The 17,501-nt window shown below is 46.0% G+C and overlaps 1 protein-coding gene across 13 annotated transcripts in view; it reads right to left on the bottom strand.

Annotated features, from left to right (window-relative positions):
- Positions 1-12,149, bottom strand: part of RALGAPA1 (Ral GTPase activating protein catalytic subunit alpha 1) — a 287,874-nt gene extending 275,725 nt beyond the window's left edge. For all 13 annotated transcript variants that reach the window (XM_053285328.1, XM_053285342.1, XM_053285334.1 and 10 more), the window contains exon 1: positions 11,714-12,149. In XM_053285328.1, coding sequence (XP_053141303.1) covers positions 11,714-11,819 — 106 coding nt within the window. In that variant the 5' untranslated portion in view covers positions 11,820-12,149. The remainder of the gene's footprint in view (positions 1-11,713) is intronic.
- Positions 12,150-17,501: the final 5,352 nt, after the last annotated feature.

The following is a 17,501-nucleotide window of genomic DNA, read 5'->3' as shown; positions in this document are numbered from 1 at the left end:
AAAGCAGCGAAGCCCTGGCAAAGATGGAATTGTTAGTAGATGCCTTAATGGAGGAGGCTGCAGAGTCATGTAGCTTTCTTAGCAGAGCCTCACAACGGCGATCCTCCTGCGATTTGAGCTGCTCGTGTCCCTCAGCATGCACCACGGCCCCGGAGACCAGCTGGGCCACCGGTGGATCCACCCTAGGAGTGGCAAGAATTTTGCTAACTTTCTCTGGAAGCACATAATGCCTCTTAGGGATGTTCCCTATTGGCTTAGAAGCGGTTGGCCACTGCCACTCAGCGCACATCACTTTCTGAAATAACGGTGGAAAGGGAACTATAGGATTGACAGGCTCGGAGGCGGGAAATACCTGCTGGTCAAGACCTGATATGGTACCTTCCTGTTCTGGTGGGGAAATGTCATTAATAGTGCGCTTGGCCTTGGAAAGTAGAATATCAAAGTTTGTAGGAGAGAAAAGAGTGGCAGAGTTAGGGATAGGAGGCGCTGCCTCTTCATCTGACAGTTCCCCATCCTCTTTTTCCGAATCAGAGTGGTCTAGGGGGTCCCTATGGGGTGAATGTGGGGCTCTTCCCTCTGGAGATGAAGGCCTGTCAGGCCTTAATGGAGGTGGGGGGGGAATTGGAGAAAGGGAGGGAAATGGGGTGGGTTGACGTGGGGCCTGAGGAATAGGCTGTCGCGGATGATTGTGTCTCTGCCCCTCATCAGAAGATGATGAAGAGGAGCGAGAACGTCTGCGCTTAGAGGAGCGCTTATGGTAAAAAAAACTCTGGGCATAAACAATCCCCTCTCTGATATGGGAATGGCCCTACGCCTTGGACTTGAATCCAGGGAGGATGACGATAACCTGTCCGAACCCCGCCTATTAGCCCTCCGTTTTTGGGTTGGACCCCTTTCTGGTAATGGATTTGGGGCTTCTTGCAGAGAAACAGGGCCTTTGTCTATTATTGACTGAGATTGCAGCGTTTCTACTGAACGTGGCCCTATAGGGGGCAGTGCGATTGCAGAAGGCTGCAAAGCATAGGGTTCAGTTGCAATTTCCCATCTAAAAAACTCCCTCAGCCACTGTGTTGCTCTGGGGGGAAACGGATCTTTACTTACTGCAGGAGACACTGGGTCCGGAAAACCTGCAGGGTCCACTGGTAAAGGCGGGGAGGGGGACTTTGCCGGTTCTGCAAGTGAGTTCACCGTGATTATTGGGTCAGACGCCGGTAGATTGCCCACCGGGCACCGGCCACCCTTTTCTGTCTGAGAGTGCTTCAAGTGAGCTTCTTTGTGCTTAGCTCCATTGCCAGGCGCCTTTGATTTCGAGCGGCGGCAGACCGCCTGAATCAGTAAGCACTTGCTCAGGCGCTTGTGACCCTCCGTTCTGACTAGAGATTCCTTGCGTTTTTTCTTCCTTTTGCTTCCCTGCTCCCCAATATGCTTCGACTTCTTAAGGGCTTTCAGAGTTAACTGCCCTGAAGTCGAAGGCTCCATTGCCTGCGCCACCGGTGCGGCGATCGGTAAAGGCAAGCACAGCGGGGCCGCCTCACTGTTAACTGCCGCTGCGGAGTTACTTCCCCGCGCGTTGTCCAGGTCCTGCGGCAACTGGGAAGCCTCCGACATGGAGCCCTGTAAGAGCTCTGCGGCATGTGAAGTGTCCATTGGACTCCGAAAAAGTGGCGAAAATAAACAAAAAAGCTAAAACCTTTAGAGAAAAGCCAATGGATCCAAATTGAAAATTAAGAGAGGCAATTTGCAAACAGTTTTAATATAGCCGAATAGAGCACGGGCTCTCCTCCCGCCCTTGCACAAAACTAAGAAGTGGGAGGGAGGTGAAAGGGAAATGGAAAGGATAAATGAGCAAAAGACAGACCAGAATCCTGTAAAAAGCTGGAGCTCTCTCTCCTAAGGTCTAGTCCCGAGCGAGACAGAACTGGAACTGGGGAGCTAGCGACGCCTACAAAGAAGTCACATGGTCCAGTTCTGTCTCAGGCATGCGCAGTTCGTAACCCCTTCCTGAGAATCTCCTACCACTGGAAAAACTCATCACCTTCCTTATTCAGCTACGCACACGCACACCTTATTCAGCTACGCACTCTCATCTACAATGAGAGTAGCTAACAAAGACATAATGTCAGGTGACAGAGCATATAATTTCTTAGGAAACGTCAAAACAGGTTTAGTGGTAACAAGCACTCCCCATTATGCTAACATTACATCCTTGAAGAAAGTGGGAAAAAGAACTGTGGCTGTTGAAGCCGAGGTAGAGGGAAAAAACCTCTTGATCTAAACCTGAAGTGTAAGGAACCCCAGATTCTGGGGACACATCCTTAATAGCTTTTGTAATTTTAAATATTGTAAATTGTCGATTTAGGGCAGCTTTTAAAGCTTTAAAGTTTTAATTGATTTTAATGTTTTACTTATTTGTATTGTTTTATTATTGTGAACCGCCCTGAGACTTTGGTTTGGAGCGATATAAATCTTTTCACTTTGGCAAAAAAACCCGTCAAACTCTGACAATGAAAACAAACGAGAAGAGCTGGGCTTCTCTTGAGGAGGGTTCTGTTCATCAGACAATTCCCCTTCTTCCTTTTCTGACTCAGAGGACTCTGTGTCAGAAGAAACAGCAGCAGTGATGAGGTGGAGGCAGAGCAGTAACAACAGAAGAGGCTGCTGCTGGCAGAGGAGCCACTAGGGGGCGTTTAGGTGCCCTAATGCCCTCATCCAACAGTGGCACTCTTTTTCTTTTATGGAGCCTCCTTTTGGAGGAGAGAGAAAACTGAAACTGCTTACTCTGCGGAATAGCCCTTCTAAGGCCTTGAATCGGGGGAAGAAGAAAAGGAAGGGCACCTAGGGCGCTTAGCCAGGGCTTCAGATGCCACTCCCCCCACCGCAAGGCAGACCCCTCACACCCAGGGGGTGGGGGAGCGATGGCAGCTACCTACCCTGAAGAACCCAACTGTTCCAACAAAGGAGACACCAGGGACAAACATTGTTTTTTAACAAAGTCCTCCAACCACTGCAACTCACCGGCTGACAAAGCCTCATTGTTAGGGCCGGTAATAGTCTCAGGCGTTTCTGAGCGCACCCCCTGTAGGAGTGCAGGAGCAGCGAGCGGCAAGGCCGAAGGCAAAGCCTTAGAAACAGGCATGGGCTGAGGAGAGACCATAATGGCTGCCATGGTTTTGGCAGGAATCTCAGAGACTGTCGTTGGTGATAGCCACGCCTGTACTGCCTGTAGCTGAAGCCTCTCACAAAGCAGAGCTCCGCCGGAGGCCAGCTTGCATTCCTTTTTCTTTTAGGCCATGTCTGGGCCCTTTAAGTTTTTTGTCTTCTTTGCCGTGTTTCGGGGCAGAACGAGCCCTAGGCACGGAGCCATCTCAGAGCTTTTAGCAATCGTTCCCTCAGAAAGCCCAGCAGTGCACACGGCAACAGTCCCAAATACCGCATAGGCGGGTGCCAACATAGCCTCTGAGAGGGGGCCCTCCGAAAGGGCGCCCTTCAGCATGTCACCGCAATGTGACAGTGCCATGAGTGAAACAAGTGCGGAGACACAAACCAAAAAGGTAGAGGATAACAAAGGAAAAAACAAGCCTAAGGCAGCTAGAAGAGACTGGGCAGCTTGTGGATTGTCTTGAAGCGAGACAGGACCGGAACTGGGTTGGGTGTGGCTGGCGCAGCATAGTATATACAGATCTGACATCTAATTGGCCCTGTCTTGAAGCATGAGAAGACTGACAACCCATCAAGTTAGGATGCCCTCCCCATTTCTCGGAAAAACACATTTACTGCTCTCATTTCTAACAGTGTTTTCACACTTCTATTGGAAGAGTCCTAAAGGTACGAAAACAGAGAAGACTTCTATTTGCTATTGGACATGGACCATCCAGCAGATTGGACCAATTTGCTTTTAAGTGCTGGCTTGCAGAATCTGTTGGGAAGAGAACACTTATGACAGCTACAAACGGTCTGTCTGTATAATGATGTGCAGGAGATCTGAAAAGAGATTAGGAAAATACTTTTTCAGAGACTGTGTTGGTGTGACTGGCATCACTACCCTGGAGTATATGGCAATGTGCCTATTATTATGCTCCTGGAGAAATAGCTTCAAAATTTGATATAAAGGAAGATTAACACTTAATCCAGAATGAGGTGTGCCTGAGCTCCAGGCATAAATAACATCAACTAGCAGCCCCCATCTCTTTCAATATGTTAAATATCTACCAGAACCAAAATGTTAAACATGGGACCTTAGAAACATATTTTAAAATTCGGGAAGAACTCTCCTGACTTAGTCACATGCTTTCACTAAAATGTGTATTTGGCTAGGTGTCTGCTGTGGTGGTGGTGGTGGTGGGGAGTCAGTCTGTATGATACCTAGTTATGGTGCAAGCCAATGTGTGGGAGTTGCTGAGATTAGCACATGTACAAGTCATTTATTTAAAAACAAAAACACAGGAGTAGGTGAGAGATCACACCTCCACGACAACAAAATTGTGCCTCCAAAAAGGGAGAACACACAATGTTTGCTACTTCAGTCTAATAATTCAGGGCAACAATTGGCCACCTGCCTCAAGAGAAGCTGGAACTACTCCCAGGTGAGGCCCCTGTGTGGCAAACTGCTGCTGCAGCAAAAGTCAAATGCAAAGCTTCCACAGCATTGCTACCATAGCACTGTGCTGTGTTTATTTTTTATTTTAAAAATCTAGATTTCCAATTTCAAAAGCTAGGAATGCAGAGTATTTCTGAAATCAACAATTAAAATCAGAATTTGAGGTGGTTAACAGATGCTACATATCTATCTATCTATCATTCTCTAAGGCATACCCATGGCTAATCCTGTGCTGGCAGCTCTCACAAGAGTTCATGAGCAGATTCTCTAAGGCAAACTCATGGCTAATCCCATTTGTGATGTGCATGGACCAGTCCGGAGGCTATTCTACAGGCCTCCGGACCGGTCCGAACATGGGGCGGTTCATGGTTCAATGCCGCGGGAGGGTGTTCCTTTAAGGGCGGGGGGAGGGTGTACTTACCCCACCCACCGCTTTCCCCCCACCAGCACGCAGTTTTCTGCAAGCATTTAGGGCAGCAGGATACCTCCCTGCCACCCCTTCCGCCTCCTGGCAGCAAAAGGCTTCAGAAAGCCTTTTGCGCATGCGCACATCATGCATGCGTCATGTCTCTGCAACATGTGCGCACGCCACATCTTAGCGTCACGCACGCACGTCGCGGAGACATGACGCACATGCAAAACGCTTCCTGAAGCCTTTTGCTGCCGAGAGGAGGAAGGGGCAGCAGGGAGGTATCCTGCCGCCCCAAATGCTTGCAAAAAACTGCATACCGGCAGGGGGAAAGCAGTGGGGGGGTAAGTGAAGGAACCCCCACCCCAGTGCCGGACCGCAGCTCCGCGGTTCCGTGCACTTCCTTAAATCCCATGCTGGCAGCTTTCACAAGAGTTTGTGAGCAGAAGCACTGTGGTGACTCGGCAGTAGAGATTCCATATGCAGATAGGGAGGAAGCTTGTGAGAGCAGAAGCACAATGGTGATTGGGCAGTGGGGATTCCATATGCAGATAGGGAGGAGCCTGTGATGGTTAAGGTCAGTTGGAATGCAACTATTACTGGTCAGAAGATGTTTTTGATTATAGAGGATATATAGATAGATAGATAGATAGATAGATAGATAGATAGATAGATAGATAATGGGCAGGGGTCTGCAAAGAGAGGGGTCGTGAGGGAGGAAAGAGCCCCTTCAGGAGAAGGAGGCTGCCGTTGTGTGAATTAGATGAGGAAACAAGATGAACAAGATCTGTTAACTCAGGGAGGGACGGAGAGAGAGAGAAAAATAAAAAGAAAGGAAGAAAGACAGAAGGAAAGAGCAAGTTGAGGAGAGAGAAAGAAAAGGAGGGAAAGAGAGAAAGAAGGAAGGGCGAGGGATGGGCCCCGAGCCTGACAGCAGCCTGAGGGGACCGAGCGGCCATGACGGTGCATATTGGCAGTCAGGAATGGCCCAGTCAACCACTGTTGCTGTTTGTGGCTACCGAGGCCATTAGCAGGAAGCAGGCAGGCATGGGACTGTCAGTGGCCTGAGGGGAATGAGTGGCCATGGCAGCAGCGGCAGTGAGCAAGGGCCCGGTCAACTGCTGCTGCTGTTCCTGTGGGGAGGAGCAGGGGTGGGGCTTGGGTGAGGGTGGGTAGGTCTATGGGGATAGGGGACTGCAGCCTGGCCAACAGGTGCTAGCAACGCTGCAGCCACGACCAAGAAAGGTGAGGGTGATGGAGTAAAGAGATGGAGGAGTGACCAAGAAGGGTGAGGGGGATGGAAGGAGCCAGATGGAGGAGGTGGCACATGAGTGCAGCTCAGGTGAGGGTGAAGAGATCTCTGAGGTGAGGGGGGCTGTGGCAGGGGGGTGAGGGGAGCAATAAAGTACTAGCACGCAGATGCTCTGTGTGGGTTCCGCTAGTATAATATAAACTGCAAAGCAGTAAAGTCAGTATCATTCTTTGCAATGCAAAAATGACAAACAATATCCAGACTGACTGTTTTTACAGATTCATTAAATCCATTGCTATTGAAGAGTCTAAAAGTAACCCTCTTATAACTTTAATTCTGCAAAGGAAGATAATGTGCATTTAAGATCAACAGTCCAAACAGGGTTACTACCACAAATATTTATATACCACTTTTCAACAAGAGTCTCAAAGCAATCTACATAGAAAAATAAATATACAAAGATGGTGCCCTGTCCCCAAAGGACACATACTTTAAAAAGAAACTTAAGGTAGACACACAAGCAACAACCTTCTGCTGATGCTGTTTTGGGGTTAAGTAGGGACAGCTGCTCTTCTCAACTAAACATAACAAATATTTATATACTGCTTTCAACAAAAGTTTCTAAAATAGTTTAAACAGAGAAATAATAAATAAATCAATAAGATTGATAAGAGAAGCACCACTTTAAAAAGATTTTCTCTTTGCTCGGTCTGACATCTAAAACAACTACAGAAATGGATTTATAAAAATAAAAACAAGAGGCATCTTTTTTCCAAAACAGATTTTTTAAAGCTGTGCTTCTCAGATGAAGAATATTTTGAGAACTCATCAAATTATGTTTGTGGTACATCATTCAACACAAAAAACCTGAGTGTTCCCAACTGAATGCAAAAACTACCTCCATTGAGGCAGGCTGATAAGATGTCAAGTGGTCTCAACTTTCAGAGGTGTGTGTGGCTGTAGGTGATGGAAAACAGAATATATTGATATGATCCAGTAGAATGGTTCTTATAATTGGAAAGCTGCATCTTCAGCATTTGATTTGTAATAGAAATTTCACATGTACAAAGCATCCCTTGACACTTTAAAGGCATACTTTATAGACCTAGTCGATTCGCTAAGAGCACATAATTCTCTATCAGGCGTGTAAATGATATAACATAAGAATGAACCCAGCAATCAATGTATTTACTAGAAACATCTTTACAAACACTTTCCAGTTTTGTAACTTCTGATTTATCTGATCCCTCACATAAAATGAAACATTATTATTGTTATGGGAAGAGAGCAGTGGCTCTTCCACAATAAAGGAATTCTTTCCTTCCCCAGATGTACTAAGCAGCCTGAGCCTCAGCTGTGTTTCTAATGCCTCTTCTCAGACTAACTGAAAATGAGACTTTAGAACACGCTTTACTTATCTTGATTTTTAATGGACATTTTATTGCATGCTTTTTGACATCACAATCCACTTTGAGGATTAGGACAGGGTAGGCTAAGAGTTCAAATAAATGAATAAAATTATTCATTTGTATATGATTCTACACATCCATATCAAAACAAACTATGTATACAGCGCAACACCCCCAGGAAGCAAACTTTTTTTGAATCTAGATCACAGCTTGTCACTCCCATCCCCAACTGTGCAACTTCTTGTACTTTGTAAGATTTCTTACTTTAAAAACACTTGCTAAGTTGTATTCAAGGCTACTCTAATGATGTCTCACTGAACAGAGGTCACTACTGTATACAGCATTATGGAATGTGGTAACAATTAATAATCAGCTTATTTACAAAAGCTAAAGATCAAGAGTTTACCTAAAAAACAATCTTGTATCAATCAATCAATCATTTTATTTACGGCCGTAAGCCAAACAAAATTAAAACTTTAGACTGTTACCATAGATAAATATACAGCACAAAATAACTAAAAGATACACAATCAGCAGATTCATTGATTGATTGATTGCAATCTTGTAAACAACTTGTTGATGTTTCCCCTGCTAAGTGAGCAAAGAGGCACCTTTTATAAGTGATAATTCTCTTTATTTAGCAGGGGAGAATAATTAGCCCTATCCATCCCCAGCAGAGCATCCCTCCAGTGGCTGTTGCTGGTGTCTATCTTATGTTTCTTTTTAAGACTGTGAGCCCTTTAGGGACAGGGAGTCATTTTGTTTGTTTGGTAAACCGCTTTTGGAACTTATGTTGAAAAATGGCATATAAATATTTGTCATATTCATATTCGTTTATGCAGAATGTGAGAAATGTAACAATTACTGGATAGAGAACATATGTTTGTTCTCTAAACTATTCTTTCTAATCGATATCCTTACTGAATATACTGAATTTTGTATTGTATCTTGCACTCATCACAAACCTCTACTAACAGAGCAAAGAGGCATCTTTCACAGTGGAGATTCTCTTTATATTAAGCAGGGGGGCGGCAACTACCCCATTCAACCCCAGCACAGTATCTCTCCAGTGGTTAATGCTAGTGAATCGCTTGCATTTCTTTTTACAAACCCTTTGGGGTTCATCTTTTTGCAACAACCCTTTGGGGACAGGGAACTATCTTCTCTTTCTGTGTTAAACCACTTTGAGAACTTTTGCATTGAAAAACAGCACATAAAATTAGTAGTAGTAGCAGCAGCAGCTGTCATAAAAGTACTGTTAGAGAAGCTGGAATAAGCAAAAACAATAGATTTAACACCATAGGAAAATGTGGGGAAATGCTCTTCAATTAAGAACGAGCAAATTACTAGGGCTGTGCAAAGATTCATCTGCACATCACCCATGGCCCCAGGGAGGAGGAGGAAGCAGGTCCCAGAGCTTACTGTGTATATTGGAGCAGTTCTGTATGCAGCACCAGGGAGAGGCATTAAAGGGATTAGGATTGCAAGGAAGCATCAGTGACATCTTGGAAGGCGTGCAGCAAAGCATGCAGAGTGTGCTGGGAATTGTAGTTCTTCCCAGTGCTTTCACCATAGATCTCTATGAGAAAAGCACAGGGAAAGACTATATTTCCTAGCACTTGTTGTGCCCCTTTCCAAGGCATCACTGGGGCTTCCCAAGGCTCTGATTCTCTTTAATAGACTACCCTAGTGCTGTGCAGAGGACCGCCCCACATGGAGGTAAGCACTGGGAGCTACTGCCTTCCTGCAGGAACAGGGGCAAATGTGCAGGTGATTCCTTTTTGATGTTCAAAGTTGCATATTTGCACAACCCTAGTAATTACCTAAGCCGGGGGGTGGGGGGGCAGTTGGTTATAATAGTATCTGTCTTTTGGCTTGTACAATCAAAACATGCAAGCTTTATGATGCAATCTAAGAACAGTTCAGGTCAGACAGAGGTTTTTACTTTTTTGTTTTACTGCATCCAGCTTCAACTGATGCAAAAAGCCATTAAACTACCACTGACTTCAGTGATGCAGGCTCACCCTATTCACCAAGGACAAGGCATGAAGCAATTATTTTACCAAATTTAGAAAGGCCTAATCTTTAATGTGACTATATAAGCAAGATGAACTGTGACAATCGTCCCAAGATTATGCAGGACCTGCTTTTAAGAAGTTTTTCAAGAACATGTCTCTGTTGGAGATGCTTTAGGTGCAGGATCCCCTGCTTCAGGGCAGAAGCCTGGGCTCACATTATCTCTTCAAATGGGTTTATCAGAAAAGTTTGCATTGGAAATATTTCAGGAAACTTTTGTGATGCTCTAAATTGACTGGGACAGGATTTGCATTTACTTATGTTTAGTTAATAGAACTAAAAATAAATGCACCTATGTGCTGTATTATTTGAACTAAATAACTTATTTTAAAAGTGAAATAAAGTGCACTTGATGTGGTCTAAATATGATATTGAAATGAATTTAAAGTTTCACTTGGAAATTATTATTACTAGAATACTTGTAAATATTTTAAGACATGACAACTCAGTAGCTTACCCTTCCTTAAACGATTTAAAATGCTAAGGAAGAATGAAAGACCCTGAAAAAACTTATACTAATTTTAGCACACCTAAAGATTTATTATATACACAGGGATAAAGGAAAGGTTGTACTATTGAGTCAGTGTTGACTCCTGGTGACCACAGAGCTATGTGGTTTTCTTGGTAGAATACAGGAGTGGTTTACCATTGCCTTCTCCCAAGCAGTATGAGATGCCACCTCTCAGCACCTTCCTATATCACTGCTGCCTGATATAGCCGTTTCCTATATTCTAGGAAACACACCAGTGGGGATTTGAACCAACAGCCTCCTGCTCTTTAGGCAGGTTGCTTCCCCACTGAGCCATTAAGTGGTTTTTCCTTGGGATAGTCATCTGAAAAAAGTTAGTTACTACTTAGGGTAGTTTCACTGGTATTTATCCTACTAAATAATGAAAGAATGCATTTTTACAAATGGAATTTTTTCTATGAAAAAAATATAGCAATGGAAAAAATGCTGTGTAGCATGTTCCACCCCACAACACTGCCCTGTAGTTCCCAACCTAAAGTTCTATGACTCTGAGACATACAGTGTTTACTTTAACAAGTGTACACCAGCCAAAAGATAGCAGCGTGGACACCAAGAAAAAGAACCATTCAACCCAAATGAATCTCAGCTAAAGGGCCCATCAGCAGCTCAGCTTCCTGCAATTTTCTGTCCTCTTGGTTGAGAGTTTGACTGCAGAAGCAAGAATGCAGGAAGTTTCCATAGGACATATTCTTCCCCAAAACACACTTCATCTTAGCACAGGAAGCCGAACTAGAGGTACAATCTGTGCCCCTCCCTGTTAGCTGTGGCAACTTTCAGGGAGCAGGCACTTCCTGAAGACCCCCCTGGACGATGGCTATTGGAGGACATGAAGCACTACACCAGATCCTCAAAGTGAGGGCCCTTGAACATGCACACTAAACACACAGACGCAGAACAGAGTCACCTCCCCGATCATGCCCATGAAATCTTGGTCTAGTTTACCCAAGAGTAAACAAACCCTTCAGCATTATCACAGTGCAGTGAAGTACAAGCAGGAAGTTTAGTCTTGACACACTAATGCGGGAGGCGTGTGTGGAAAAGCAAAACAAACACTGGAGGATTTCAGAGCTTTCCATACAACCCCCGCCTGTCATTCCCAGTGCCATCAGTGTCGGGTTGCTATGCCAACAAAGAGTTGGGATGGAGCTTCTCTCACTCCCCTCCTATTTCCTCATATCCGGACAAAAACCCAGTCGCTTCCCGCACCTCCCCACACCCTGGACGCCTCCCCCGCGCCCAGCCCCAGCGTTCATCAGAAGGGACGGAGAGAACTTGGAGAAAACCTCAATGCAGTACACTTGCGCCGGGCCCTCCTTGCTGAGGCAGCAGCTGGGTCCAGAGAAAGCAGCAGGGAAACAGCAAGCTCGAGCGCGGCCTCCCAGCCGCCCTCCCCTCCCTTTTCTCCCCCCAGGGCCTCGGGCCGCCGCCTTCTCCTTCTCACCGATAACGACGCGCAGGTGCTTGAGGCGGGTGAGCGGGTCCTTGCGAGTGTCCAGCACCTTCAGCGTGGACTTCCGCACATCGCCGTGCGGCTTCTTGGAGAACATCCCGCCTGCGGGGCCCCCCTGGGGCTGGTTCCTCCTGCTGCCGCTGCAACCGCCGCCGGGACCCCCTCCGAGAGCACAGGAGGAGGAGGAGGCGCCGCTGCGGCCTCTCGATCCACGCCCCCACCTAAGACTCCCTACATCGCCAGGGGCGCCACCTCGAAGCTCCGGTGCGACCGGCGCACTCTTAAGCTCCCCGGCGTGCGGGGTAGGGAGGCAGGGCTGGCTTTGGGCTTCTTGCCCCTCACCCGCAACACCTCCTCGCTCCGCCCCTTTCCTGCGCTCTCCGCTCTCGTCTCACCGCTTCACGACAGCCGTCAGGTGCGACTCCCCTCGTTCCCATGGCAACCGCCCTCGCTCTGACGTCATAGCCAAAGGACTAAAGAGAGGGCGGCTGTTCAGGGGCGCGTGAGCGCGTCATGGAATGCGTTTGTAGAGCCTTGGCGAGGTTTGGCTGGCTGCTTTGGGAAAGAGAAGTCTTCCGTGCCCTTCGCTATCGTTGTTGGGCTGGGCGCTATCTCTGAATGGCCGAAGAAAGCTAAGCGACAAGGAGTAGCTTTCTCTCACACCCGAATAATCCCCTTTCCTTTCGGATTTTCATTTCAGCCCGGGTCTGTAGCTCAGATATTAATCAAACAAGTGAAGGAGCCAATTCTGCAACACGACTTGAGAACTTTGCATACTGCCTTAAAAGTGCAGCCTCTGGCAAAAGTATAGGGAGGAAATTAATAATTGGTAATTACCACTCCTAGAGGTCAGTCCCTACGAGGTGAATAAAACTTATTCTTCAGCTATATGTGTGTATTTATTATATTTGTACACCACCCCAAATTTTCTTCTCTGAGCGGTTTACATCAACATAAAACAAATTAAAACAAGAATTAAAACCTTAAAAAGCAATTTAAAATCACAAGTCTAGTTAAAAGCTTGGGTGAATGAATGTGTCCTTTAGAAATTGTCAGAGATGGAGAGGCTCTTATTTCAGTAGGGAGCACATTCCAGAGTCCTGGAGCAGCAACAGATAAGCTGGTAGAAACTGCAGACAAAACTTTGCTGATGATCTTAATTAGGTGATAGGACTCATAGTGACAACATTCTTGTAAATTTCTTACCCTGGGCCTAAGCTGTTTGGGGCATTATAAATTATAACCAGCACTTTGTATTTTGCCCGGAAACTTATTGGTAGCCAGTGTAGTTCTTTTAATATGGAAGTAATATATTATTTTGAGATAACCCAGAGACCAACCTGGCTGCCGCATTCTATACCAACTTCAGTTTCAGTTTACAAAGGCAGCCCCACACAAAGTGCATTGCATTAGTCAAGTCTGGAGGTTACTAACATATCTACCACTCTTCTGAGATAGTTTATCTCAAGAAATGGACACAGCTGGAATATCGGCCAAAGCTGATAGAAAGCACCTCTGGACACCGTCTCAGCCTGACACACCAGGGAGAGGTTTGGATCCCAGACTACATACCTGTTCCTTCTGGGGGCTCCAACTTTTTTAAATCTGTATATTAATCCCCTTGTTATTTATGTAAATAATCCAAATCATCATCCAACTAACTTAGCAGATAGAGATGTGTCAGTATTTATATGCAGATGATGTTGCTCTTCTTTCTCAAACACCCCTTGGATTCAGACACACTTTAAATGCCCTTCTTATTGCAAGGATCATGACTTAGAAATAAACTAGCTCGGCCTGGCACAGAGCATCTGCGCCTCTAGTTTTTCTCTCCCCGCCCTTGCCTGCCTGCTGCCGGTGCTTTTTTTCCTGACCAGCCAGCCACCTGTCCTCCCTCTGGCTGCCTCAGCCCGTCACCTCCTCCCAGATGCTGGCCGGCCTGGCACCTCCCGCTGGCGGCCACCTCTTCTCACTGGCCAGCCAGCCACTTGCTCCTGGCAGGTTGCCGGCCACTGTTTTCTTCCCCATGGCTATCCGAGCAGCTGCTCGAGAACTCATGTGAGAGCTGCCACACATGGGATTGCCCACCGGTACGTCTTAGAGAAATAAATATATAGACTATGACAAGACCAAGGTACTAGTGTTCTCCAAAAAGGAACAAAGTAATAAATTGGAAGATAAATAATCACAAAATTGAACAAATTATAAGCTTTAAATATCTAGGCATAGTTTTTGAAGCATCAGGCAGCAGAAATGCTCATCTAAGTAATGTGCTGCTAAACGCTCAGAGATCTACAAGGCCTGTTTTTTATTTCTTTTGTTCCAGAGGTGCCCAATTTATACTTGCTGCAATTAAACTATTTTTAGCTAAATCTTCCATGCTATTACTCTATGGAACTCAGATTGGAATGCCAAATATATATATATTCTTAAATTAGAAGCCCTCCAGTCAAAATTTTTAAGGAGTATCTTTCAGGCACCACGGTGCATGCCCAATGCAGCACTTCATCTGGAGACAGGGATTTCCAAAACTGAGACATGGCAATGGCTAAGTATCTGATTTATGATTAAAACTGAATTTTCATCCTTTGTGTCTGGTGGCACTGGTACTCACAGATGGTTTTCAATCTTATTGGAAACAAGCTGTGGAGAAGAACTTGTACCCTGGGCTATCCCCACGTTATTTGAAATCTATGACGTTTTCAAAAGCCAAGTTGGTAGTTAAGCAACATCTATTAGAATTGGAGAAGCAGATAGAACTTAGAGGCGTTATTTTGGGAAACCAAGGCGTCAATAATAAACCAGCTAGATATCTTGGTAAATTAACTATTCTCAAGTATCGCAAAGCTCTAACACTAGCTTGTCTCAATGTGCTTCAAATGACAGTCCTAGAAGGGAAGTACAATAAAAGACCTTATGCTGAGAGACTTTGCTCTAGTAACAGTACACGTACTGCTATATTGTAATTTTTATAGGGACATTTGAGATTATTATTTGTTACTCCTCATAAAATAATTTCTGGGGCATTCAGATAATTTTTATCTTAATTTGCTTTATGTGATACATCTGATGAAATTTCTTTAAATGTTGACAAGTTTTGCTCTATAGCTAGGAAAGTTCACAGGAAGATGGTAGCTTCATTAGTTTAATGTACAGTTTGAGTGGTGGTATTATTAAACACTTAATCGAGTTATGGATTTAAAGTTATTTTTCCCTTTGTTTTTCATTATTGGGATTTTGTATAATTTTGTTTCATTTTTTATTTTCTGATCAACCATTGAAATAAATGATTCATTTGTTCCTTCTGAGGAAGTGTGACCCATCCAGAACCGGCAGATCAAAATTGTCTCCCAAATTCCAACCCCACGCAATGCGTACCTCCATCTTTTTAAAATTCAGTCTCAGTTTGTTATCCCTCATCCAGCCCACCACCACCTCCACGCAGGCATTTAGGGAAGTTATACTTCTCCTGAAGATGTTGACATGGAGAAATAGATTTGGGTGTCATTAGCATAAGCTCCTGATGATCCCTCCCAGCGGTTTCATGTAGATGTTAGAGAGCATTGGATACAGTATGGAACCCTGGGAGACGCCATATAAAAGTTCATGTTTTGAAGAACAATGGTCTCCAAGAGACACCATCTGGAATCTGCCCAAGAGGTAGGAGCGGAACTTCTGCAAAGCAGTGCCTCCTACTCCCAAAACTCTCAGATGGTCCAGAAAGATACTATGGATGATAACATCAAAAGCTACCAGGAGATCCAAAAGGACCAAGAGAGTCATACTCCCTCTGTCAATTCCTAATTGGTGATCAGGCCGACCAAGGCAGTCTCCACCCCAAAGCCCACCTGAAAACCAGTTTGAAATAGGTCTAGATAATTTCTTCCAAGACTACCTGGAGCTGGGAGGCCACCACCCTCTCAATTACCTTGCCCAACCATTGACGGTTGGAGACAGGCCCATGGTTGCTTAACTCAGAAGGATCCAATGCAGGTCTCTTCAGAAGAGATCTAATGATTGCCTCCTTAAGACAGGAAGGCATCCTGCCCTCCTTCAGAGAAGCATTTCATCATTATAAGCCCTGAACATTGTATTGCTTATAAAATCAAAACCATTTGTTCAATCTGCCTGGCGATCAGCACACATTCACTAGGTGACAAAAGTGCCTTTTGTATATCTTTCTGGGACCAAATCAATGGTAACTTCAGAACTGATCCTCAAGTTGCATTTTAAGAGTCAGAAAAATTCATCTTAGTGCTAACAGAATCTGTGCAGTACCAAATTTGAGGTTACAATGCCCATAGCGCTGCCAACAATAAACATGGCAGCTGACACTGCTCTGCCCCTACAGCTGCACCAATCCTGCTCCTTAGGCCCAATGGCCACACAATACCCTCAGGGCCACACCACTGCACTCCAGAGCTGGCTCAGTGTAGCTGGGCCTCCTTCTCCCGCCACTCTGCTCCTCCAGCTGCCCTCCTACTAGCATTCAGATTGCACCCATGCTAGGGGTGTGCATGGAACTGGCTGACCCAGTTTGGTTCGAGTCGAGACCGGACTCGAACCTGACTGGGCCAGTTCGGTCCGGCACCCCTTTGAACCCCCCACCAGTCCGGTTCAGTCTGGAGGGGGGGTGTTTGAGATTTTTTTTAAAAAAATTAAAATAAATTTTATTACCTTCTGCTCCTTGGGGGGGCTTCCTATAGACCCTTGAAGGTGTGGGTCCATGAACATCCCCTTGCCCCCCACCGGCCTCCAAAATCACCGCTGTGGCCTGCCCCATTGTTATTTTTTGGCCTGTTCGGGCCTCCATAAATCAGCACGGTGGCCATTTTGGAAACTGCTGCACATGTATGGCCTCTGTGAGGCCTGGCATGGCCCAGGGCCTCACAGAGACCATTTACATATGCGCAGTGGCCATTTCTTTTTTAAAAAATGGCCACTGAAAACAAAATGGGCACCACACATGCGCAAATGGTCTCTGCGAGGCCCTGGGCCATGCCAGGCCTTGCAGATGCCATTTACACATGCGTGGCGGCCTCCAAAATGGCTGCCACCCCGATTTATGGAGGCCCGAACCGGCCAAAAGATAACAATGTGGCAGGTCGTGGCAGTGATTTTAGAGGCCGGCGGGGGCAGGGGAATGTCCGCGGACACACACACCCCTCTGCCCATAGGAAGCCCCCCGAAGGGGCAGAAGGTAATAAAATTTATTTTAATTTTTTTTTTTTAAAAATGTGAATCAGCCGGGGTGGGGAGTTCAGTGCCTGTCGGAATGGAACCGGAGGGGGGGGGGTGTCAGTTCAACTCCCAACCCACAAACTGAACCCAAAAAAACCCCAAACCCTGGACCGGTTTTGCACATCCCTAACCCATGCATGTGTGGACATTGTTCAGCTTTCCCGCTGGCTGCTGCCCTCTGCTGCCGTTCTGCCCACCATCCTCACTGGCCGCTCCAATCTGGCGCACCCTTCCCCCCCACCTGGCAAGCCAGTGTTCCCTGCTGGCTACCCCAGCTTCTGAGCCCTGGGGGCAGGGCAGCCAGCAGGGGATGTCGGCTTGCCAGGACCTGGGATAAGGTGTGCGCCGGAATGGGTGAGGGGTGTGTGTGTGTGTGTGAGTGTGTGTGTGTGTGTGTGTGTGTGTGTGTGTGTGTGAGAGAGAGAGAGAGAGAGAGAGAGAGAGAGAGAGGCTGAGGTGTCTGTGTGAATAGCTGCAGTTACATATTTTTAAGTTACATATTTTTGCAAGGAGGTCGGCAGTTTCACATTTGAGTTCT

This window comes from Hemicordylus capensis, chromosome 1, assembly GCF_027244095.1.
Source record: "Hemicordylus capensis ecotype Gifberg chromosome 1, rHemCap1.1.pri, whole genome shotgun sequence".
Lineage (NCBI taxonomy): Eukaryota > Metazoa > Chordata > Lepidosauria > Squamata > Cordylidae > Hemicordylus > Hemicordylus capensis.
This window is presented reverse-complemented; position numbering and strand designations above follow the sequence as displayed.